Below are 26,387 nucleotides of genomic sequence, written 5' to 3'. Positions count from 1 at the left end.
ACACTCTCCGTACGTGCGTCCGAGCTGATCTATGTTGTGTTTTCATGTGCACGTGGCATTGCTTTGTCTCCCGCCCACGCCTCAGTGTGTGTGTGTGTGTGTTATATAACGTCCTCCTGCCTGTGATCACAGCTGACATCTCCAATCACAGACCTCCCTGACCACTTCCCATTAAAACATGTATGTCTTTAGGTTTCAGTATTTTCTAAATCCAGTGTTTGATCCTTCAGTAAAACGAGGTTTTTCTAGATGAAGGTTCTTTAAAGCACTTAGAGACTCAAAACACTGGGGCAGTGACAGTGGAAACAGAAGCACGGACTTGCTCACTACTCCACTCCATGCGAGTGACTTAACGACATGTCTCGAATGATTTACCAGGACATAAAAAAAGAAAATGCGTGGAAACCAATAGCAGACCTTTTTGTGTCTGGCAGCGGCGGATGTGTCAGAAAACAAGAATCCAGTCGGAGCAGAGGATGTAAACGATGTGCTCAACGCAACGCAGCCCCAGAACTACAGACTGGTGAGAGTCCAGATGCTGACCACTACTTTGTTACAGACCGACTGCTGCATTCGCATCTAAAATCATCCTTCTCAGAGAGAACTGAACCCAGACATCGTCGCTCACAGCGCAACTCCCTGAATGCATGAGAGGAGCACTGGGGGGCAGAGTTGTTGATCACTTTGCTTTCAAATGATCAGAAAATAGTCATGAACGCCGGTTACATTTCCTGAGCCCGCTGCAACATCTTCATCCTATTTCGTCTGACCAGCGGTCGAAACCCAACGATGTTTAATTTGCTGTCATGACACAGAAAATCACTAAGTTCTTAAATTTAAAAAAGGGGCTGGAACCAGCAGATTTATGACATTTTTGCTTTAAGAAACGATTCAATTGATCAATTATCAAAATATTAGCCGATTATTTTTCTGTTGATTGACTAAATCGCTGTAGCTCTAAATGACATATTCACAGTTTCATAACAACTGAGCCAACTACATCTGGTGAAGACTGTGGGATGCGGCGGAAAGCCCCGGAACAAGAGGACATCGAGGGAGACTGTTTTGTCAAACGATGGACAAGACGGACAGTGAAGTGTCAACAGGCTGCGCAGGGAGGACAGAGAGGGAGACCTCGGAGGAGACGACGAAACCCCGAGTGTGTTTGTGTTTGTGTCGGTGTGTGTGGTCAGTGTGACGCAGCTGAAGCGCATCCTCATCATCGTCCTCTCTGTGTGTCTGCAGCCGTTGGAGGAGGTTTCTATTTTGGTTTTCCGTCAGAATCGGTTTCACTTTGTTCTCAGAGCCCAGACCGGCCACCGACCCGGTTTCCGTCCCGCCTCCTGACACGCAAATCCGTCTCCATGGCTACGCTTTTAAAAAAGATCCCGTTTCCGTGACGATGCCTCCAGACTGACCGATTCTGCTGCCTCCTCGCTCATCTACTGTTCTCAATGGAAGGAAACAGCAGCAGCTTCCAGTCTTTGTGCTAAGCTAGGCTAAACGCGTCCTGGAGATGAGACTTACAATAAACAGTCGACTGTTGGTTCCTTCCAACAGCAAGAAACAGAGACTCAAACTGCTCTAATGTTTCCTGTTGAGTAATGAACAGCCAGAAAGCCTCAGTAAGGTCGTGTTATTCCATCGGTGTGTGTGTGTGTGTGTGTGTGTGTGGACAGATTTTGTCACCACGATAGCGCCGCAACCATAGAAGATACATTCAAAAACTTCACAGGTGCGTCGTTAAGATCGAAGTGAGGGAGGAGTTGAAAGACGGGTGTGGTCGGAGCGAGGGTGCCGGAAGGGGGGTGGAAGTAGGGAGGGGGCCGCCGTCCTTCCTAATGTCCGTCATTATTCCCAGAAGTCCAAGTGAACATTTTCGTATGTCCTATTTTTGTCTGACCGACAGCCAAAAACCTAGAAACATCGAGTTTACCATCAGAAAACTGAGAAAACAGCAAATAAAGAAGCTGGAACCAGAGAATGTTTCGCTCAAAACAGTTAATTTTCTGTCAATCGACTTATCGATTGATCAGTCAATCGTTTCAGCTGCAGAGTCCTGCTCGGTTCCAACAGCAACTCTTCATATTCACCGCCATAAATCTGATCTGGTGTTTGGGACATTAGAAAATCCTCCCGATGACGTCATCACGAAGGCACGCTGATCACACACACAGCTGAGTATGATGTCATCACAGCTGTGTGTGTGTGTGTGTGTGAGAGATGGTTTCCAGATGTGAAGACTCTGGATCATCGCGGCGTGGGTGGAGGTCAGCTTCTCACACAAACACACACACAGGGTTATTGCTATGGACAGTGTTTACAGAGGGACTGTGTGTGTGTGTGTGTGTGTGTGTGTGTGTGTGTGTGTTTTTCATCGGGTGCTGATGATGCATTTCGCTGCAGCTGCAATGATTAGTCGACTAAATGATTAATAGATTAATCAATTTAGTCCACTGACAAGAAATGACTCAGCCATGGCGGTGGCGCCTTTGCGATGTCTGAGACTGAACTTAAAAACCGTTGAAAGTGCGTCACGCGTTTTCCCGCCTCAGTCTCAGCCCCCCGTCCACAGCGCGTCCCCGCTTTTCTCCGCTGAAGACACGGAGCTCGTCCGTCGTGATGCAGGTGAACGGAGGGACGATGTGTCACGGCACAGACAAAAAGACAACTCTCTGACCGGAGATCTGTAGGCGTCGCTTTTTAAATGTAGCGGTCTGAGTCTGGGGTTCAGCGTTTGACCTCTGACCTGCTGATCGGTCGTCCTGCTGTCGCTGATGATCAATAGAAACAGGAAACAAACGGACAGACTGATGAGTAGAAGGTCTCTGGTCCCGTCACTGACGTCTCCGATCAGCTCAGCTCTCCTCCGCTTCCTGCTGCTTTTGGGTAAATTACAAGTGAAATGTGTCGATGAATTCACGAAACCTTGAACTACACAAAGAACCTCAAAGTGGCTCAGAGTGTGTGTGTGTGTGTTTGTTATCTGGGCTCTGGTTCAAAAGACAAACGCAGCACCATATCCTCATCATCTTCATCTTCATCGTCACCCACACTGAAGCCGAGGACGCGTGAATAAATGAACAGAATCAGAGACCAACGGCACCAAACCCGTTTACTGTGACAGAGGACAAAACCAGAACACATCTACATGTGAGAACCTGGAACCGTCAGTCCCCCCCACACACACACACACACACACACACACACTAGCTGTATCAGTGACATAAGTGTCATTACTGACTGTGAGTCTGTAATAATCACACTGAGGCCTGAAGTCCAGTCTGGTTCTGTTACCGACAGTCTCAGGTTCCGGTTCAGGCTCAGGTTTCAGCTCTGAGAGACAGTTTCCAGAAAGCCGAGACTCCGTCTGTACCCGATCAGATAAAACCTGATATCTCTCTCATCACATACATCCTCATCCTTTTTTCTTTTCTTCAAGCTTTATCCTTATCCTGCCAATGAATTCTGGGTATTGTAGTGACAGCGGAGAAACTGTCTGAACCCAGACCCAGACCCAATCCCATTTTCTCTGCCTGCATTTGGTTTATTCAAAACAACAAATTCTTCCTTTGAGTTTGAAAAGTTTGATCTAAATGTTGCTGATAATTAGGCCTGCTACTAACGCCTGTTTTCATTATCGATTAATCTGCTGATTTTTTTCTTGATTAGTCGTTCAGTCTAGAAAACATCAGAAAAGCAAGTTTCCAGCTACCAAACTCGAGATGATGGATTCAGATCAAACCCCAAAGATACTCAGTTTACAACCAGATAAGACCCTCAAACCGAAGAAGCTTTAACCAGGAAGCGTTTGGAAGTTCTGCTTGAAAAGTGATCAATTACCAAAATACCCGCCGATTCATTTTCCGCCAACCAACCGATCAATCGACCGACCGGTTGTTGCGGCTGCAGTAAAGACACATTTTCCCGTGACACTATTTGGTGACAGTGTTAATCAGGCAGAACTGATTTGAGCGGAGCGACAGTGAACGCAGCGTCAGTTCACCACTGATGAGTGTGTGACGTTTGCGGTTCAGGGCAAAGTGTGAAGTTTACCACCACCACATCACTGTGTCGCTCACTCACACACACACACACACACACACAGACACACTCACACACACACACACACACACACACACACACACACACACACACACACACACACACACACACACACACACACACACACACACACACACACACACACACACACACAGACAGAGACACAGACACACACTCTTTCTGAAGAGAGTCTAAACTCCTGCTTAACGTTGTGATAACTTCGCCATCTCAACACTGAGGTGAACGGCTGGAAAACGTCTAAAGACATTTCTCAGATTTCACAGTGTGTGTGTGTTAAAGCTCCGGTTACACCCTGTGATTCAGGCTTTCTGGGAACTATTTCAGGGTAAATTCATTTGAATTTATACGTGAAACTTTTGTTTCTATCAGTCGATCGACAGAAAATTAATCGGCAACTATTTTGATAATTTAAGGGTTTAAAATCCACCGTCCCACCGTGGGACACTTGGGCCTTGGTGGAGCTGCTTCTGGTGTGTTCTGGTCTGCACTGGACTCTGTCGTCACACGACCCTGACAACTTCGACATCGATTGAAGGCTCCACGTCTCCCGACTCTCTCTGTGCAAAGCATTGGAGGATGCGTATCGCTGCGGCAGAGCTGCTGACATGGAGCTGGTTCAGACTGGTCCCGCTACGGGCCTCATATTTCCAGCGTGTTTGTTCATCTGCAGCGTTGGTTCGGTTTGTCTCATCCTCGTTCGGACTTTGCAGTTCCAGGTCCATATATGAATTCTACATAACATGAGGGTCTGGAGCAAAAATACTGGAGATTTTCCAACCAATTTTTGTTAAAAAACAAAACAAAAAACAAAACATTTTATCTACATCAGCTTAGAGAAAATATTTCGCATCTTTGTAAATTAAATCGAAAACTTTTATGTTCCTTTAAACCTTTTTTTTCTTTTGAGGAAACAGAAATCAATGATTTTTAAGACTTCTCCAGACCTGCAGAAACCCAGTTTATGTCCATTTTGCTCAGGTAACATTTGCAGGACTTTGCTCGCAATGGAGTTTGTTTGTTTTTTTACAGGGTGGCATTAGCGCTTCTACTTGACTCAACGCTCCGAATACTTCCTCCGCCGACAGCAGCAGTAAAAGCCATTAAACCCACAGAACGTTCCATAAAGTCACTACGGAGAACAGAAACAAGCCTTTAGAGCTGCTGCAATTGGTCCATCGATCAATCAGTCGATTGGTAGAAAATCAGTTCTCTCAATTTAGTCATGTCATCGACAGACAAAAAAAAAAACGACAAAAATGACCCAAAAAAATACAAACCAGTACCGAAAAGAAGAAAAACCACCAGAAAGAAGCCAAAATGATGAAAAACCGACAAAAACTGACCCCACACACACACACACACACACACATAGACACAGACACACACAGACACACAGACACACGTCGCCTCATTTCCAGTCGTTGTGTGTCTCTTTCGGTCCGGGGGGGGGGGGCTTTTACCTCCCTGTGCCCAGGGAATCATTTTCTCATGATCCGTCCATGGAAAACGCGCAAGGAAAGAGAAGCTAAAAACTAAAGTGAACTGACTGGAGGAGCGCGGGACGAGCGGGGGGGTCTCCGAGACGTTCTACCGGGGTTCTACCGGGGTTCTAACGACGTTCTAACGACGTTCTGCAGGTACCGGAGGCAGCAGCGGGAGGAGCTGGAGCCGCTCCCTCCTGATGAAAACAAACCGGGGGAAGGAGGAGGAGAGACGGGCTGCGGCAGGCCCACAGCCCGGGGACCCAACACGGGAACACCCGAACAGCGGACGCGGCTCGCGGCTAACAACCCGGCTCGTAACCCGGTTCGTAACCCGGGTCGAAGCGAACTAAAACGGTGAGACAAACAGAAGGGGAAGGAGGAAAAGCAGCCGGAGGAGAGGGACACCTACCCGGCTACCGAAGCGTCCTCACTCCGGTTTAAATGCTCCGATTCTCGGGGTTTGATCCGGTTTTCGTCCCGGGGGTTTCCGCGTTGGGTCCAGGTCTTGAGTCCGGTTTTCCGTCCTGGTTTTCAGGCTCCGGGGTGGTCCATCTGGTCCGTGTCTTGTGGCCTGACTCCGCTCGGATCGGCTCGACCCAGCCTGCTTTAAAGCAGCAGTGACGCAACATCCGTCAAGGCAGCCGCAGTGCGAAACACTTCCGGTAAAAGCTACACAATAAAAGCACAGAGGGCTTCACAGACTGGGACAGTTTCTCCAGCTGCGCTGATGTTTCTCGTTTAGAACCTCACCAACCTGCCAAGACTGAGATCAGATCACATAAATCGGTTCCACTTACAGCTTTACTTTTTCATGTGTACACGTGAAACGATCAGAAACTGATTGACTGATAAATTGATTCCCAGAACGTTAACCGGCAGCAGTCACCGTGAGCAATCAATCACTGGGAGGATTTTTCCGCTCTACATGATGTTCTGTCAAATATCTTTGGATTCTGGATCAGTCGATCAAACAAAACAAGTCATTGGAAGACGTCACTGTGACTGACATTATTTCACTTTCATATCATTTCATAGAAAAAATAAGTCAATCTGCAGATTTATCAATAATGAAAACAATCATCACCTACATCTGTTCCTCTCTTTGTGGATGTGCTGTTTGTTTATGCACATTGAGATGAATTATTATGGATATAAATACATACAGAAAACCATATTTGCAGAACAAACATTACCCAACCTCACATTACCAGGATGTACAGTGTATTTCTATGAGCTTTGCTGATATTATATACGTTTGTATTGAATCGGAAAAGTTGTCAGAACTTTGTCACTCACTGATAAATATTCCGATCACTTTCATGTAATCATCATCGTTATGGGCAAACAGTTATCAACTAGACTTCAGAGAGTTGGTTCATCTGGACTTTCCCCTGCACAAAGCTTTTATTGTGAAGACAGGACTGCACCAGTTCCGGCTACTTTGGCAGAGCTGCAGGTTTTGGCCTTGTGTCCGTTTGCCCCACGGCGACTGTCTGTGGGTGGATTCTTGTGGTTTCTGTCATATTTAACTTTTATTATATTTGATTCATTTTTATTCTCTGCTTTGTCAAATCTTTATGACACCGAGGCAAATATTTCCTCCTCTGTCCTCTATTATTAACATTATTATTACTATTAGTGCTGTTACATTCATAACATTATATTCTACACTAATACATATCATTTACTCTATATTATAGAATACATCGTATCATTGACTTTAATATCATAATACATGTTAAATGTTCACGTATCATTGTTGTGTATTATACCGTATGTGTTGCACATGTATCATATACAACTGCTATATGTATTCTGATGTACTTTTGTGTATATTTATTATAACTTACACCTATATTTATATTATGTTTAGTACATAAACCATTGTTGTGCACGTGTATCATCTAAGGTGCTGTTGTGTACTGTAAACATAAAATATATATGATTTTACTGTATACATTTTCAAATATCAATTGTATATTATTTATTATGCCCTACATATATATTTACTTTCATATTATATTTATTAAATACAGTAAAACTGCTCAGGCAATACTGAGGAAAACTGAATGAAGCACTAATACTTCAGAGATTTTAAATGTTTGCACAATTCCTGTATGTGTCTTTATTTATTCTAATGTGTCTTATGGACATATCTTATAAATGTATATTCTGTTATACTTATTTCATGGTAAACAGTTCTGTCGTTTGTATTTCCGGAGATCGGTAAAATATCTGTTTTCTGATGTTTTCATTTTAAAACTGATGAAAATCCAAGCTGAAGCAGAAACCGGAGACAGTGAAGAAGAAAAGCTCAGCATATTAGAGCAGAGCGCCTCCTGGTGACTGAGAGAGGGAACAACAGGAGAAAGAGGAGGGGAGCAGAGGTTGAAGAGTAAGAAGAAAAAGAAGGAAAGGACACAAAAGGAAATGAGAGGAAACAAAATGAAAAGGAGGAAAAGAAAAAAAGGGCGAGGACAAAAATGAAAGAGAGGAAGGGAAAGCATGCAAAAGAAAAGAAGGTGATAGGAAAAGAAAGAAAGGAAAACCAGAAAAACACTATTGAGGGAAAGAGAAAATGAAAGAAGGAAAAAGAAAAGGGAAGAAAGGCAAAATCAGTAGAAAGTGAGTGGACTGTGTTTTCTGCCAGTGAACGTCACATCCTTTATTCCAGTCAGTCAGCGTAGGAAAATAGATTCACATTAATGTTCTGAGTCCGTCCTCCGTCACTTTTCTGTTTCTCTTCTCAACGAACAGCAGAAACGCACAAACACACACACAAAACAGGCTCCGAACAAAACAATCGGGCAGGAACAGAAACTCACACAGGTAAAGTAAAGGTGCTTCTCACTGATTATTGTGGCAAAGGAGGGCAGGTTCGTTTTCTTTGTCACGGTTGGACCGACGTCGACCTCCCACCTTCAATCGTTAATTTTAGGAGTAAAGTGCAAACAAAACATAACAAACAAACTAACAAACAAAAAAAAAAAGCCAGCAGGTTACAAGGGAGGAAAGACAAACAATCCCCCCAAACTCTTAAAGGTAATAAGATACAAAAACAGCCACGGGAAATCCATGCAGGAAGCCGGCAGCGTCTTCCACAAAGCAAAGATATCTTTAAAAGATCTTCATAGCAACAGTAAGAATAATAATGATAAAAACGCACAACAACGAGCTGTACAACTGTATGAAATAGCAAAGATAGACAGCAACAACAACTAAAGACCAACAAAAAGATAAATTAACAAGAAGAAAAACTCTCATTGGATTTAGTTAAAACACTGATGGCAAAACAAGTTGAGAGAAATTTCTTATTTGCACAGAGTGAACAGAAAATCGCAGCATGAAGCTCAAAATATTGGCGTTTGGTGTCAGAATCCCACTCAGGTTCGCTGATAAAAATGTGGACATAAAGCTGGACCAGAACCTCCAGGTTGGTCCGGAGGACTGTTGAGGACCACACTAGCCAGAGTTCCTGAGCCTGAGAGGTAGCAGCGCCTGGAAGGCCGCACTCAGGGAAAAAGATATATAGAATTCCCTTTATTGTCGACATAAATTAATGTTTTTTCAAAATGAATTTTCAGGTTCAAAAACAACTTAAAATGAGCTGAAAGAGAAAAAAAACTGCTCGAGTGAATTTAAAGAATTACATTATAGAAACTCTGAGTGGGTCTCTGACAGGCAAACAGGACTACTTTCAGTCTAGACTGGGAGTTCTCCACCACCACCACCACCACATTAACTGCAGCCTTTGACCAAGATCAGCTCCGTCATACAAACGTCTCGTCATCTGGTCACTGAAACTGTCGATTCAGGAATTTTTAGGGAGTAAAAACATTTTCAGTGAACGGTTTCGTTCAAAAATCTTTGACGAGTCTTGTTCTGAGCTGGTTGAATCGAAGGTGAATGAACAACACTCGAAGGGGCTCTATGTGAGTCTTGTCTGCCGCTGAGCGTGGTTTCATGCCGGCACCAGGTGGTGGTGGTCGCTCACCAAGAGCTTCAGCCATCGTTGTGTTTACAAGACCAGAGGTTAGAATACGTCCTCTGAGCAGAGCTACGTCTCCGTCCTCCCGTGTTGGACTGAGGAAAGACTGGACGCTACAGAGACTCTCTATCACAAAGTGGTGAGATTGGCCGGGGCTAGCTGGTTAGCATGCTAACTTCAGTACAAGAATAGAAGTGATAGAAATGGAAGCAAAACCAGAGTCAATGTTGGCGTTGCTTCCCACGGCTGGAGCCGGGTCTGGGAGAGTAAAGGATGAAGTTTGATGCTTAACTCGCAATGTTTCTTCCAGACTGGGAAGTAAACAGCCAATAATGCTAACGTTGGCTACGTAGCGATAAAAACTCACATATAGCCCCTTTAATGCCGCTCCATGTGTCAATTTAACTTCAATAAACTCAATTTAATGTCGGAACATTGTAAAAACACAATGAAATGAGTTTGCATGAAGATACAACAAAATTAATTTAGTAAAAACATTAAGTTAAAAATGATGTATCACAAACAGATCCAGTACAGGAAGTGACATCAGAGGACGTTGTGTGGTTGAGTCTGATCATTTAAGGTCAACGACCTGCTACCCGAATCCCGATCCTTTTATCTTTGATTATCTGACCCGTTTCTGTTTGTTTTTTCCTTTTGAGCAACACAGCTCCACAGTGAAAGATTCCAACAACCACTACCACCTTGAAACCCGGGTTCCCCACGCAGGGCAAAACTGAGCCAAACTGGAATTTTCCCGCCTTCGCTGATTGTTCCTTTCAGATCCTGTCAGCCCCAGCGCTATTGAACGTCTAGACTTTTCCCAAATTTTTACACAAATTCTGAACAAAGCTCCACCACCTTTCCAGTTTAGGGGCTAAACTGAGCCAAACCGAAGCTTCCTCGTCCAGTTAGCCTATTCGTAGCTGACCGAAGTCCCATCAGTGACCTGCCATGAACCATCTCACGGTCTCCTACTTCATCTCGACTTCCTGAGCGATGCCGATCCTTCAGACTTTGTCCAAATGTTCGCACAGATTCCAAAGGGAAATCTACATGTCCATCTGGCCCAGTAAGTCCAGTTAAAGACTCAAACTGGGGCTTATTGTTCTCATGGATTTGCTCTAAACCATTTTGTCAAAGTCCTTTTGAACTTGACTTTCACACTGCAGCTGAACTTCTAGGCGTTGCCTAAACTTTCACGTAGGCTCTACAGGGAACTCAACACGGGCCAGTCAGCTGACTGAAGTTCCCACCTCTGACTTCCCATGAACCATTTCTCTGATTTCCGTAGGTCTTAACTTCCACAGTGCTGCTCATCTTCCAAACTCCTTCCAAACATTTAAATAGTTATTAAGGGAAACTGTACATGTCCAGTAGCCCAGTTCGCCCAGTCAAAGAGCCGAACTGGGCCAAACCAGGGTTTCATGCCATTTATGACTTCCCTTGAACCATTTCTTGAAACTCCCTTTAGATGTAGATTTCCACAGACCTGCTAGACTTCAAGTCCCAAACATTCAATCAGTGTCCACAGGAAATATTGCATATCCAGTTGGCCCAGTTAGAGGTCCATACTGGTCAAAACTGAGCCCTTCTCCCACACTAAACCTTTTCTTGAACCCTTTTAGATCTATTTCACATCTTTTCATGACCAAAGTTGTTTCATATTTCCAGTTTGCCCAGTTCAGCCCAGTAGGTCCTGCAGGGGGAACACAGCTGGTGTGCCAACTCGGGTTTCAGTCCTTACCTTTTACATCGACAGCAGAGTCAGACGCTAAAAGCAACATTTCACTTTGATCCCGGGTCTGGGATACATCTCATCGTCTTTCTGGATGAATACGCTCCGTCTTACAAATCAGTGCGCAGCATGACATCTCCCTGCAACTTCTCAACCAAATTGTGGACATCTGACAGGGCTTTAATAAACCCAGTCAGCAATTGAGGACAATAGAGGTAGACCTCCGATTGATTACAGAGCAACTCGTTGGACAACCTGATGTCTAAAGAGTTGCTCTCATTTCTTTGACCCTACAGTATGCTTCAAAGGAAGTTTTAATGTAGTTAGATCTCCTTTCTGAAATACATCAACAAGTCAAGACCAACAAGACCCAAATCAAGTCTAAGGTCAGACCAACAAGTCCCAAATCAAGTCTCAGATCAGATCAACAAGACCCAAATCAAGTCTAAGGACAGTGAAATGTTGCTTTAAACAGTCCGTCTAGTTTCTCCAAATCTCTCCAGTTACTGCAAGTTTCATATAACAGAATGTATTTCCCTCTTTATTCATACTTCTAAACTCTACTGAACAGTTTAAAAAAGGAGTATCATTTTGACCAAATTCTTTAGATAAAAAATAAAGCCGACGCTGCTTGGTCGGTCCTTAGCTGAGTGCAAGCATAAAGCAGAACGTTACATCACTCATAAATACTTGTCGATGTATTTTCTCAATGCATATAACAATAAATTCATAACATACAAGGACTTTCTCTTGTTTTACTTTTTAACAGTGCAACTTTTCATTTGTTTCAGTTCTGTCTGAAAAGGGCTGAGGCCTGGCCGTTAAAGGGAGACAGAGACATTTTTGTCGAGGCCTTTTTCCACCTGGTGGAAACAATTTTACATGCTGGCACTTCACTTTAGTGATAAACAATGACATAATATAACATATCATCAGCACACCTTTTAATTCTAAATTATCGGTAATACTGTAGTAGCAAGCGTATAAGCTAGACTACACTCACTTCATGGCAAAGGACAAGTGGTAAAACTCACTTTCCCATCATGCAACAAGTATGATTTTTAACAGTCAGAATTTTTTGGCGTCCCTTTAACTGACCTGAAGCACTCGTTGTCACAGGACGGACGGAAACGACGACACACACTCAGAACAAACACACACACAAACACACACACACACACAGCTGTATTCACACCTCACTATGCAAGCGTCAACAAAAACTTTTTTTTTTTTCTTGTACAAATCTGTGATCACAGGAGGGAGAACAGCGAGGGCCGACGGCGACACCAAGCCCTGTGGTTTTTAGCACCAATGATGAAGAAGATGCCCTCGCGCGGAGCGAGAGGCAGTTTGGCAGAAGAGTTGAAGAACAAGCATCAGCATTGTGACATTACCAAACTCCTCCTCCAGAAACCCGTGAAGAAGAGCAGGAATCAAATCAATTCGACGGTTCGGCAGGTTTGTTGTCTGATGAATACAAGTGCTTTTCTGGTGAGTTTGAACAGAATGAAACTGTTTTTCCTGTTTTCAAACACATTCCTGATTGTCGCAGGATAGCAGAAACTGAACTTTAAACCCATTTATTGGTCCTGCTTCTTTTTAAATTCTACTTAAATTCATGGTATCTTTTGTTCAGAGCTAAAACGATTAGTCGACTGACAGAAAATTAACTGTCACTCATTTTGACAATAGATTAATTGACTTAGTTAATGTCGAAGCAAAAATACCAATCAATTGTGAGAATTTCATGATATTTTTGTTTTGGACTCTTTGAAAATGTCACCTTCGGCTTTTTCACCATTTTCTTACATTTTATAACCTAAAACAATTAATTTACTTATATGAACAATAATCACTGTGAATAACACAACACAATAATAACTGTGATTATTTTCTTTCTCGATTAATCTGCCAATTGTTTCTTCAATTAATAGATGAAACTGTTTTACAAAACGTCAGAAAGTAGTAAAAACTAACCCATAACAATGTCCTGAGGCCTCAAGAGAAGTCTTCAAATGTCGTGTTTTGTTTGACCAACAGTCCAAAACCCAGAGATACAGTTTACTGTGATAGAAAACAGAGAAAGCAGAATATCTTGAATCAGAGTTTTGCATTTTTGCTCAAGATTGTTGTCAATTTTCTGTTTATCTACCAATCAGTTACTAATAGTTTCAGCTCTAATGTCCATTAAAGAGACAACGTTAACTCCGCCAGTGATTATCTAGTTAATTTGACACTTAATGTTTTGAAGGGACTGAGGATTTAAAATGCATGAAAACGAGACCAAAAAGATGAGAGTTAATTTTTGGAGGAGTTTTATGTAGAACAAGTCAACAAAAAAGAAAAGTACAATTTCATTTTAATGTAGATTTTCTTCTCTAATAAAAATAACAGCTTGTGTTTGGAGATTTGGTCTATTTTCAGTTCGCAACTCTCAGTGTCTGATTGCTCTTTGTCGCTCAGTCAGGTGGGATTTATTGTGGTTTAGCAGCCTATGTCAACGACGGGAATTAGAAAAAACAGCGGTATCTCTGAATGGTTATGTCGCAGTGCTGATCCAGACAGTGACCAGAAAGTTAGCGCAAAGGGCGCATGGCAACTTAGAACAACAGCCAAGCAGGCTAATCGTGTAGACTAAAGCTTCAGTGCTACGGAAGCTAATCTTATGCAGATATTCCTGATTGACATGTCATCTTTTACAGCATTTTTAACATGCTTTTAGCGCTACATGGCAGGTAACTTTGTGCTTTGCTCTTTGTGCCTGAGCTGATACCTTTTTTTTCAACAGGAAAGGACGAACTTCAAACTTTTACTTCTGTTTCCGTTAACCTCAAAGGCCGCCATTAGACGAGCACATTACCACAATTTGTTTTACTAATGTTTGTTTGGCAGCGAGCTCCGCTGGGGCCTTTTGAAGCGATGGGGGCATGTTGGGGCAAATTAAGTGCTACTGTCAGTCTCAAAAGTTCGGCATCTCACTATCAGGATGATAGAACTCGGGATAAAAGGGTAAAGAGACTTAAAATGAAAAGTCATGTTTTATAAACACGCTGTCGAGTCTCACTGTGATCATTAGGGCTGGGAATCACACCTCTGTCCTACTTTAGTGCTGACTGAAATGTGTCCGTGGCCTGACATTGGATTTCTGGTCAGATTTATTATCTTGTTTATTTATTCTCTCATCAAACAGTTTCTGGTTTACAGGGAATCATCTTTTCACCAGTTTTAGACGGTTGTCTTGTACGGCTGCTTGAATTTAGACTTGCTTTGCTTAGGTGAGATTGAGAATTCAATATTCTCCAACACTGTTGGACAAAGCCTGACAGTGAATGTCTGAGACAGTCCCAAGATATAACATGTTAACCAGTGAACTCTAGAGGGGCTGGTTTGTGGTGGCCGTTTCCAGGCTTTATGCTAAGCTAGGCTAACCGGCTGCTGACTGTAGCTTCTTATTTACTTTACAGACATGACAGTGGTGTCAGTCTTTACATCTAACTCGCATAGAGAATGCAAAAAAGTATGTATCCCATGTCTGTTGAAGTCTTCCTTACATAACCTATAGAGTCAGTCTATATAATCTGCTGCCAGAGCTATTTGTCATTTCAATCAGTGAAAGGTCATTGCAGTTAAAAAATATGTGTTTGTGTCCCCGACTGGTACCAGACAGTACCAGATCTCAGGTACGGTATCAGCACCATCAGAACCATCAAATATTTTGAATTCTGCTTGAAAATGATTTACATGATGAATCAATCATGAAAACAGCTGGTGATTCGTTTTCTTTTAACTACTCGTTGCAGCTCTAATTGTGGTGATGTAAATGATCCCCAGACCTAATGATGCTGGACCGAGAAGCCTGTAAATTAATGCCAGGCGTGGCTGCCAGCCACCACACACCCATGAGGTGTTGTGCTGTCTGTCAATTTGCTTTGAATTATATAATTTCATCAAACTCAATGAAATCTAATGAAATGAATTTAAGACCAAATGATGCAGTATCGTTGTTGGCCAGCAGGTGCTTCTGATAAATAACCTAAAATAATAAATAATTTTAATATAGCTCTAATTTCATTAGAAATGGCTCGTTTTACACAACTATTTGGGGTGATGGGTAATTATTAGAGCCTTGAAATTTACCTCTATTTCTCTCTCTCTCTCTCTCACACACACACACACACACACAATCAGAAATATCTACTAAACCAACACTGACAACATCACAACTAACCAAAGCTGTTTCTAGGAGAGGAACTCTTTAAGGAGCAGAGCAGAGCTGAGCTTCGATTCACATTCAATCAAAAAGTCAAACTCAAAACTTGAAAAAATTTTTTTTCCCCAACAACAGCTGCTGCAAGTTTTCCTTTTTAGCTTTTCGAGCGTTTTAAAGACATAACTGGACTCTATCCTCACATTTCGGAGAATTTTCGTCAAGTTACTACACATTTCTAAGCTTGAAAACACCTATTTTTATTGCCGTAAAATCCCAGAAATTTGAGACAGGCAGAGGAAATTTGCAGCTGTGAGAGAATCTCTCAGGTACATCTTCAAATCTGTTTTCTCCAATATTTTCATGAACTGAAGGTGAATCAAGGCCGAGCTCTGTTAAAGAGGTCATGTCTTTCGTATTTAGCACAAAGAACCTTTACAAGGCTCTGACCCGTAGTACCTACTGTATCTATCGACTTCAGGCTGAACTCCGTCTAGGGCCTGATTCAATACTCAACACGTCTCCTTCCCCTCTTCCTCTTTTCTTTCACCTTTCCTCCTTCCTTTATGTCAATCTTTTATGTCTATTTTTTTCCATAAATTGTGGAAGCGATGCAGCAGACAACCAAACCTCAGCACAGAAAATGGGTTTAGTTTAGAGAGTAAGCATACGAGGAGGCAAGGAAGGACGAAAGCCGGGTAAGAGAGGAAGGTGTGATTTCAGGCCCGTCCACCTGAGGAGTCGTCGCTCTGGTTTCAGCCACAAGTTGACACACAGACAGACAGAGAGACATGCAGTTAAAGAATCACAGGTTTGTAACAGTGTCCAGTCTGTTTACAAGTGCAATGGGAGTCGGTGGAAGGAAGGCGTGTCGAGGTTTTGGCTTCATTTATCCTCCTCGATTGGCTCTCTGCTGTCACCAATCTGGGATTTCCACCAATAAGGAAGAGGAGAGGTAAGGAGGCGGGGCCGTGTTGCAGATGAGGTAAAAGCTGAGTAAGGGAGAAGGGCTAATAAAAAAGACAAAGGAGGGAGAAGAGTGATGAGAGCTAGTGTCCCTCTCTCTTTGAGGAGGTGCTGCTGCTCTCTCCCCCCTCCTCCTCCGCACTCCTCACCACTGTGGTAGAGGAGATGGAGGGAGAGGAGGCAGGCGCAGCAGAAGAAGAAGAGGTGGAGGTGGAAGGAGGCAGCGGTGGGTTGACGGGCAGCTCCACCGGCGTCAGCGTTACCTCCCCCCGCTCCTCGTGCAGCGTGGGCAGGGGAAGAGGAGGATGAGGACGATGGAAGTGTGCTGCAGGTGGAGGAGCGGCGCCGCTGTTGTTATTGCTCGGTCTCGGAGCTTTCTGGATCACCTCCACCATCGGGGTCCGTCCCGACCCCGTCAGCTCCGAGCTGGGGTTCCCCGGACTCTGGAGCAGCGGCCGGCTCTGGCAGTCTGGCTCGGCCGCCCCGCCAGGCTGACACTGCACCAGCACCCCGCGGTGCTCTGACACCGCCGGCAACTGACTCAGAACCAGCCCGGGCTGGTCCTGGATCACCAGCTCCAGTACCGGCTGCAAGGAGGAGGACGAGGAGGAAGAGGCTTTCTGGATAACGCCGCCGGTCAGGGAGGTGATGATGGGAGGGTGGGAGAGAGGTGCAGGAGGTGGGGGCTGAGCAGGAAGAGCAGCAGCAGTAGGAGGAGGAGGAGCAGGCAGGGCGTCCTCCGGCCGAGGTTTTCTCGGTCGTCCACGTTTCCGTTTCACCGGCGGGGCGTTTGCAGCAGAGCCACTGGACACCCCTGCTGCACCGCCTGATGTCACCATCTCCAGGGGGCGTTTGGTGGCGTTCCCTCGTGCCCTCTGGACAACAGAGGTGGGCGCTGCTGGGGCGTGCTGCTGCTGAGGAGGAGGATGAGGAGGAGGTGGAGGCGGGGCAACCTTCTCCCGCTCGTAGGAGAGGCAGCCCTGAGGCAGGATCATTACTGGGACAGGCCCGCCCTGCTGCTGGGGCAGCGTTGCCATGGCGATGACCTTCACCCCACCTCCGCTGGCGGCGGCGGCAGCGGCTGGACCGCCGGGTCCAGACGCCCCCCCAACACCTGAGGCATCTTTGGGTGCCAGCGAAGGCGGAGAGGAGCGGACCGAGAGCTGGGTCTTATCAGGGATGGAGCTCCGAGGGAGGATTCTGGGTAACTGCTTCATGAAGGCCTCCACCTGCACCACATCAAAAATCAGTTATTTTAATAATTTATTGATTTGTTTATTGATACCTAGGGAAAAAAACACACAAATCCAAGAAAAAAAAGGAATAAAGAGAAACCACCTATATAATTTCACCAACCAAGAGAAAAATAATAGAAAGAAAATGAATGAAACAGGTGTTGGAGGTGAACACAGGTGCAGGCATCTGGAGGTGGTGTCCTACCGCAGGACGCAGAGAGGAAGAGGAGGAGGAGGAGGGAGGAGGAACGTCTAGGGAGGAGGGTTTGGCTGCTGCTGCTGACTTGTCTCCAGGCTGCGGCTTCACTGAAGACGAGGAGGACGAGTCTCCGAGTTCCTTCTACAGACAGACAGGAAGTGGTGAGCAGCAGTGACAGACTGACTGAATGTGGTCAGTGATTGAACAGAAACACGTGTGAGCACCTTCTGATCTGCAGATCCATCACCCTCAGCTTTGGAGATGACCGGGGTTTTCTTGATGACCTTGTGGGGTTTAGCTGGGCCTCCTGCAGACAGACAGAAACACGAGTCAATCACCTCTTAACGAACAGCAGCTGATACTTCACTTCCTTTTAGTTGGCGTGCAGTCACAGATACGTGATCTGTGATCCAGCTGAGAGCGAAAACTGTGTCGTTAACTCTCTGTCTCTGTCTGGACTCGAGCCACACTGCAGGTACTGTACCCGTCTGAAGTGTTCACTGTCATCACATCTACCTGGTTGGACCACAGGGGACAAAATGTGACATTAGACGGGACTAACGATGTCCATCGTTGCATTTGAGACTTCTTCAAATGATCTTTTTTCAACGACCACGTAGCTTGTGAATTTAACAGAAATTTTCAGAAATATCTGATGTCGTAGCAGCTGTGAACACAACACAAAGTAGAAGCCCTTTTCAACCAAATACCATATTGGTCCAAATATAAGAGTATACAAGTTTTTCTCAAAGATACTTATTTGAAAATTGGGGTTGTGTTGTATTTGAGGACTAGATAATCACTTATTCCCAAGATCAGATGTCCTTTTTGAACCGTGAATAAACAGGAACACTCGACAGGGTCTTTCAGTTCCTAATTTGGTTCCTGAGTTTAGTTCCTCTAGGTCCATAGTTTGTGGAATAATTTGGTCAGAGTAAAGGGGCAATTTGTATTTAACGTTCATAAACATTACTGTAAATGTTAAGAGTGTCCTGACCAGGTTTTTTGGCCCTGATCTGAGTCCTTTCGCATCGGGTATCACCTGACAATGAGCATGAAACTGACGACTGATAAGACTTTGCTTCTTCCCTGAGTACTCCTGTGTCTGTCTTTAGCTTAGCTTAAAAAAAATGTCTCCAGGACTTCCTGAATCCTTTTACCTTTGGGAGAAGCAGGTGGTGGTCTGTGGAGAGCCAGACCGAACATACAGGAGGCTATGTAATGAGGACCAAACTAGACTCCGTCGAGACCGAAGAACTCTGTCCTGATAGTTCCTGAACTATCAGACAGTCTGACCCCCAGTACAGGGACTGTCTTTACACCTGGAGCCATATTACAGGAACTACATTTCGTCTCTGGTTCCTCCTGTTGAAGCTAGTTTAGCTCCTCAGTGGAGGCAGAGGAATCATAAGGGTTCTCTGCTCTCATCTGCAACAATAACACAACTCTGATAAAAAAAACAAACTGAACGAGACTAAACACAGACTCTCTCTCTGACAGACCTGCGAGCGCTGCGGAGGTGACCAGCTCGGCCTGGCTGCAGCGAGGGTTGACGATGTGCTCCTGGATCAGGTAACGAGCGATCTCCACCACCGTGTCGAACGAACGCTTCAGGATCTTCTGTGCCCAATCACAGATCAGCTCGCACGCCGCCTCTGTCACTTCCTGTTTGTAGGTCTGGACCAGCTCTGTCAGCTCTGCCTGAGGACGACGAGGAGGAAGACGAAGGAATGTCAGCAGCATTCAGCTGAAACTTCTACCACAACTACAGAGGATGTTCACGGGCATTAACTAGATCAAGGTTCTCACTTCCAATAGAACTTCTGCATCAGGTTTTTGTTCACATTTACCCCACAAATGGAATCAATATAAATAAAAAGCTAACACCGTATTGCAGGACAAACTTAACTGAGTACCCTCAACACTGAGGCAGCCAACTCATAGAGCCCGTGAAACTGCACCTTAGCCACAGCAACCACTGTGAACTTTCAGTCTCAACTTTTGAGCCAAGCAAGGAGGGGAAGTCCTTAAAGTTCTTAGAAAAATGGGAATTTGAACGTGTACGATTCCATGACGGCTGGACTATTAGCTGTGGTTCGAAGCAGTAGCATTGCTTGTAGGGGGATTAGTATTATCACCCACACTAGCAGTATTTATTTATTTTATTAGTGAGGGACCATGTACTATATTAAATATAACTGTTACCATTTGATGTGTCGCACCAGAGTATTAAAGCTATTTTTCTGTTTTCATTGTGACTGCTCATCTGCGGTCCCTTGGGAAGTCACAATTAAAACAGAACAGCACTAATCAAACAGGACAGGACACACATTAGAAAGTTACACACAGTAGTACATCACACACAGACACACACAGACACACGCACATACACACGTCAGCAGCAAGTGTGTGTGTTAGACAAGTTAAAGCAAGGTTTCCTTTAGTGTCGGTCGTTACCGAGGAGATTTGGCAGAGTTTCCAATTTGGCTTTAAAGCTTCTTGTCCTGATATGTACATGTACATTCTTATGTAAATGTGTATGGGTATTTGTGGCAGTACGTGTAGTAGCACACAGTAGTTCTGTAGTGTGTGTGTGAGTACCGGGTCATTCTTCAGGTCCAGGTTGGGCAGCAGAGGCATGTTGAGGACCGTCTTCCTCCTGATGCCGCTGTAACAGTACGTATCAACCTGGCAGGTTAGGGAATTCAACCAGCAACCTTCAAAGAGTCTGACCTGTCCACACCGGGCCTGAATATCAAACCTGATCATCACAGCAAGATTCAAATGTATATTAACTCAGCTACAGATTTAACTGTTTGTGTGTTAATTCTGATCAGAAAAACTATGATGGTAATTACTTGTTGATGACCTTAGTTTCATGATGAAAACTAGAGGAAAACTAAATATAAAGGAACCTTTGAAAATGACAATTATGACGAAGCGTGTTAGATTTTTCATCGACAACCAAAAACTAAACAGTAAAGTAAAATATGGACAAATGGTCAAATGAACTAAATACTGTTTTAATGCTAAGTCCTATTTAGCCACCTGCAGAATCACACACTGTAGCTCCTGATCAGTAAACAGTGCCTTTTCCCTTTAACCTTGACGGCACCTGTAACCATGGTCAAGCGAACACGACAAAAATTGGTGACAGCTCTAGCCTCAACACGTTTAGAAAATATAAAAATTAAAACTGCAGGACAAAATTGAGACTAAAATATCACTGACGGAAAGTTTTAGTCGCCTAAAACAAACAAAAATCCAATCACTAAAATTTGAGTAAAGATAATATACTTCTTCATCAAAACACTAAGAAGAAATCGAAATCAGGTGCCAAAGTTATTGTTCTGGAAACGGTTCAGATCTGAGTGGTAAAACATGGTCGGTCCTTTGTGTCCATCTGACAGGTGAAGGATATTTGGACTGTCCTCTGCCGCCAAGCCGTCGGGCCTTGATGTTGGGGAAAATATCTCTGATGATCTTCCCAAAGTTGGCGGCGCTCAGAGGACGATGCTGGAGGTTGTCGCAGTATCTCCTGAAGGACAATGAGGACAATGGCGACAGAGACGGGGGTGGGGGGGAGTCAGGGATCACATGACCCAACAGCAGCAACTTCAGAAAATGTAGGTTGTGTGTTTGTGTGTGTTTTCTGACTTGTATGTCTCGTAGACATCCTGTTTGGGAAGGCAGGTGTCTGAATGCTCCTCCAGGTGACTGCGTATCCAGTTACAGGTGTGAAGCTGGTCGGCTGTGTTGAACGAGCTGGAGTCACCACTACTTCACACACACACACACACACACGCACAGAACAAAATTTAGTAGGAACCACACTTCTGTATTCCTGTCAAACTTAGTAACACTTCCTTCTCTAGCAGCACCGACCTCTTGTCTCCAGAGCTGGGTCCAGAGGGCAGCTGGAGGTACAGGTATAGCTTGTCATTGTCAGAGAAACGCTGAACGTCTTGCTGTTAAAGAAGAACAGAACGAGTCACGCCTGAGCACTGAGGTGAGGTGCACACATCACTAGTCTGCTGTGTCATTAACGGTTTCATTTAACAGGACATCAAAACTCTCAGTGGGGTTCTTACCAGGATCTGATCCACTTTGGCCTGAACACTCTTACTGCAAAACAGAGAACACAGCGATCAGAAACCTGCTCGCGTTTATTCAGAGATGAACAGAGCGTGGTGGATGTCCAAAAGGTCAATCTTGGCATCAGAGTTTATCAGTCTGACAACTCACAAGAATTTAAAGGTTCCCTGTGGAGTTTCTCACTACTAGTAGCACTATGGAGTCAGGGTCCCTGCTTCTTTTTTAATATTTAAACTCACTGAGGTGGAAAATCAACAGAGTTCCTTGAATCAACTTTAGTTTTGGAACTCCTTAATTTTCCTCAGCAAAAAAAAAAGTAACAATAACCTGGACATTAATGTTCCAGAGCACTTTGTATTTTTAGAACTTAATGTACAAATTCGTTCTTTCAATACAACCATTCATTTTCAGAAACCTTCAAGGCCTTAAACTGTACGAGACTTTCAGTGAGTACATGACAGCAGCATCAGTCTGACTCACCAGATGTCGACTGTGGGTATCACCCTGCCATGGGCCACGTATCCCCTGTTTTCGGCCTGTTACCGTTTCCCAAATGCCCTTTGCTATGGGAAACAACAACAATAACCTCTGAACTAGCAACCTATGCGCTGAAAACGGCAAAATTTGACGAAGACTTGGATCGCAGTCGACACGTCTTTTACTGGTTTTCTGTGGCGTTTTCTTTGCGGGGAATTTGCCACTTTTATGACGGTGATTGCCTCTCCGCATGCAAATGTTCCACCAAACCAGTCCCCTCTGACACTACTGCAGGGGCCCTGTCATTGCAACCTGTGCTTAGCGCCACCCAAGACGGTTGTGATTGGTTTAAAGAAATACAAACAAGCCAGAGCGACTTTCCCCCTATAGCAGATGATATCGGCAGCAGCCAGACCATTCTCCAGTGCTGCGTATGGCTATGCCAGATTACGGCAGAGCTGACTTACGAGATGTTGCTCTTGAGTTTCTGCAGCAGCATGCTGGGCTCGGTGTCGCCCTCCCCCGCCTCCAGACTGCCCTCCCCCCGCTGGGAGGCTTCAGCCCGTTGGTGCCGCTGGTCCTCTGACATCTGGACCAACTAACCAGTGCTGAGTACCACCATCTGAAGGGGACAAAGGGACACAAACAAAAACACCTTACTTATTTAGAATACTTACTTCTATACTCGTTTCCATGATAAGTGCGAAAACTGCCTTTGCTGAGATGCGGTTGAAATGTCTGGAAACAGTAACTGAACCTTGGATTGAGATTTTCAAAGAACATAAACTGACAACTAAGATTTCCCCAACATACTGATATTTTAGTAGAGTTCAACCAATTAGTTGATTAGTTCACTGATGGAAAATTACTCAGAAATACTTTTAATAATCTGTTTATAGTTTTGTACGGAAGAATCCCAAAAAGTTCTCTGGTTCCAGGTACTAAAATGTGAATATTTGCTGGTTTTGTTGGTCTTCTATCACAGTAAACTGAATATCTTTAGGTTTTGGACTTTCAGATGGAAGATGTCACCCTGGGTACTGAGAACTTCTGTTGGGCTTTTTGTCACTATATTCTCACATTTTGGTGATTTATCAAAAAAAAAAAAAAAAAAAAAAAAAAAAAATTCACAATCAAATATTGATGGAAATAACTGCTATAGTTACAGCCCTAGTACAAACTCATAATGTGCTATGTTTGGTTCAAACCAGCAGAGGTTTATTTCAAGTTTTAGTTGAGATGCCAAAGTTTCCACAGATACCAAAGTGTCAGACTGAATTCTGGGGAAATGTCCCTGGTACATGGCCATATATGTAAATCAAATATTTCACGTCTTTAAAAAGCATTCAGACCCTTTCACATTTTGCACACATTACTGCGTTACAGATTTCATTTAAAATTGATTTTTACTTTTTTGACCATCGCTCTACACGCAAGATTATTTTCACAAACTCGCAGCGAGTTGAATTTTTTTTTTTTTTTTTAAATGTAGCTAACTCAGTGCTGGAGATACGTCACTAGTGGCTTTACACGAGTTCGTTGGTGCGACGGAAATCTTGCGAGCTGGTTAACTCGTGATGGAAGAAGTTTCAGGAGACCCAGATGTTTTACGCAGAAGTGTTTATTGAAACTCGTTGCATCAAGGAGAAAAAAGATAAGCAATGCAAGCTAACACTGAGTAATGCCACACCAATTCTGAAGGTTATCTTCCTTGCAGGGTGTATTTTAACCCATACCGTTAGGGTAGGTGATCCTTATTTGGACTACATGTCGAAATAAGGATATTCTTCATGGGACCGCAGCACCCATCCATACACGTGTGTGAAGATTCCACTGGGGACTAAATCCTAAACCAGATTGTATATTTCATGCATTACTTTCCCAGAGGAAGACAGTCTATCCCGCAGCTGAAGGGCTGTTCACTCCCTCAGCCGGAGGCTCAGTTTATCATATCTTTATGACCTTGGTCACTAAGGCAACTGCTGTTGGGTACTAGGCCATCTTGACTCTGTCAGTGTCTTCACAGCTATCCATGAGACAGACGATGTAAAAGTACTGCTTTGAGGGGTTGCTCCTAAGTGACCTGTGGAAACACTGCCTCATACTACATAAAGACCTAAAGAAGGAAAAATTCCTTCACAGTAGGAACATTTCTCTCAGCACAGGGACAATGACAGGGTTCACCAAATTATATTTAAGACATTTTGAAAGCACAAAGAGGCAGTTCGAAACCCGTTTCACGGTCATACTAGTACATACATTTATTGACATTTATATCACATTTTTGTCAGTCCAGCCCAGCTGCATATAAAAATAATTAGTAATATCATTTATCAGTTAATGAGACCTGAACCCATGTATGGATTCCTGAACAGAACTTCTGGGAACAGGTCCAGGGGCTCGAGGGGTCAGGGGGACCCTAGGCCAGAGCCTCTGTATCAAGTGGCAGAGCAGAATTAAAAGACTACAAAGGGAGGCAAAACTACTACAGAGAGCCACAACACCAGCGCCAAGAGACACAGTACAAAAAACAACTTCAAACAATGCGACTGGGAGTCTCCTTCAGTCTGGGGGTCCCATATAGGAGCAGTGGGGGGTCTTTTACTTGTCTATGTCAAGCGGCCCAACGTCTTATGATCCATCCATGGCTGGAGTCAGATAAGAGGCAGATAATCGATGGATGGATTAACCAATTGGAGAGAAAATAATAATTTTTGAATTTAAGTTTTTGCTAAAATCGCCATTCTGAGTGGATGAACTTCCTCACAACTGTCTCATCCCAGTCAACAGTTAAAAATAATGCTACTGTCCACAGTGACATTAGTAAGTTAACTCTAAGACTCTTTAATACCCTTTAAGGCCTTTTTTGAGGGAAATGAATTCAATGCTTTGTAAGACTTTCCAAGAGCTGCAGATACTCTGAGTAACACTCCCTCGCTCCCGCCTCTCTCCCGTTACTGCAGCACTTTGCGGACCTACCGGAGCTGCACACTGTATCTTAACATCACATCACATCATTCAGCTCAGATTTCAGCCCGGTGGCAGCCGCTACAAAAGGCCCGCTGGCTGTCGGGTAGTGACACATGCCGGTTGTCACGGTGCCGTTAAACGTTACTACTTCTACCGGAGCGGGGGAATGTTTCTGTGGAGTAAAACACAGCCCGCCGCCTACCGTACCCACTCCTCACACAAGCTAACGTTAGCTGGACATGCAAACGTGTCAGCGGCCGAAATGTGACCGCCGTGCTCCGCATGTTGTGCCCGACGGCCGTGTTTACAGCGGGCGTAGCGCCGGTGGTCATGTGCCTGACATTTACTATGAACACACACCGACCCAGCAACATGTTACTGGCCAGCTAACGGGCTAACCGACCGCAGACACACGATGCATTGGCCGACTGAGACAGTCACAATCCACACACCACCTGGCTGTATTACAGGAAGATCAGGCAAACGTTTCAAAAACGGATTTAACCGCCACTAGCGGTGGAGGACAGATTCGTTCGGCTAGTTGCGGACATTTGCCGCGCTCCTACATGGCTAGTTACAGCTCGCTGCTAACCGTAAGATGCTAGCTAACTAGCTTAGCTAGTTGCTATCAGATAGCATTAGCTACCAAGCACTGAAACACCCCTTAAACATGTTTTAAGACGCTATTTTTAATTTCAGAATATTTCCCGATAACAGTTAATTTATTCTGTTATTAATGTATGATCTGTTCGGTGAGTCCCGTTTGAGTAATTATTTTAAAAAAGAAAAAGAAAGTACCTGAGCCAAGATACAGCAAAAATCCCCTTTCAGATTTTTTTGTGATTGGACGACTTTGTTATGTCTGCCTGACTACAAAGCCAACGTCTATTCCGATTGGTGCGCTGTCACAAATCTACCCGGACACCAAAAGCGGGGGAAATT

The 26,387-nt window shown here is 44.2% G+C and overlaps 2 protein-coding genes across 2 annotated transcripts in view; both read right to left on the bottom strand.

Moving 5' to 3' along the window:
• The window catches only part of LOC120786602 (phosphatidylinositol 4-kinase beta-like), a 30,174-nt gene extending 23,972 nt beyond the window's left edge, over positions 1 to 6,202 (bottom strand). Inside the window, exon 1 of the mRNA XM_040122124.1 lies at positions 5,980 to 6,202. The gene's annotated coding sequence lies outside the window, so the exon portion shown is untranslated. The remainder of the gene's footprint in view (positions 1 to 5,979) is intronic.
• A 2,021-nt stretch (positions 6,203 to 8,223) lies between these two features.
• rfx5 (regulatory factor X, 5) lies at positions 8,224 to 26,319 on the bottom strand. Its single transcript, XM_040122127.1, has 11 exons — positions 26,244 to 26,319; positions 22,943 to 23,097; positions 21,995 to 22,028; positions 21,789 to 21,871; positions 21,561 to 21,680; positions 21,325 to 21,441; positions 20,505 to 20,583; positions 19,406 to 19,604; positions 18,128 to 18,210; positions 17,910 to 18,044; positions 8,224 to 17,698 (listed from the first exon to the last, which is right to left on the bottom strand). Exons 2-11 carry the CDS (start codon positions 23,062 to 23,064, stop codon positions 16,553 to 16,555), a joined length of 2,118 nt encoding a protein of 705 aa, XP_039978061.1. The 5' UTR covers positions 23,065 to 23,097; positions 26,244 to 26,319; the 3' UTR covers positions 8,224 to 16,552.
• Positions 26,320 to 26,387: the final 68 nt, after the last annotated feature.

This window comes from Xiphias gladius, chromosome 24 (genome assembly GCF_016859285.1).
Source record: "Xiphias gladius isolate SHS-SW01 ecotype Sanya breed wild chromosome 24, ASM1685928v1, whole genome shotgun sequence".
Classification (NCBI taxonomy): Eukaryota; Metazoa; Chordata; class Actinopteri; order Istiophoriformes; family Xiphiidae; genus Xiphias; species Xiphias gladius.
The sequence above is the reverse complement of the archived record's forward strand: the minus strand, read 5'-3'. Positions and strand labels throughout refer to the sequence as shown.

Excerpts from the sequence above, each read along its gene's own strand:
- rfx5 (XM_040122127.1), bottom strand. The coding sequence starts at position 23,064 with ATGTCAGAGGACCAGCGGCACCAACGGGCTGAAGCCTCCCAGCGGGGG. Across the intron at positions 22,029-22,942 it reads AAACTCAAGAGCAACATCTC|TAAGAGTGTTCAGGCCAAAG; the intron begins GTAAGTCAGCTC and ends TCTGTTTTGCAG. Across the intron at positions 21,442-21,560 it reads GATGTCTACGAGACATACAA|GAGATACTGCGACAACCTCC; the intron begins GTCAGAAAACAC and ends ATTGTCCTTCAG.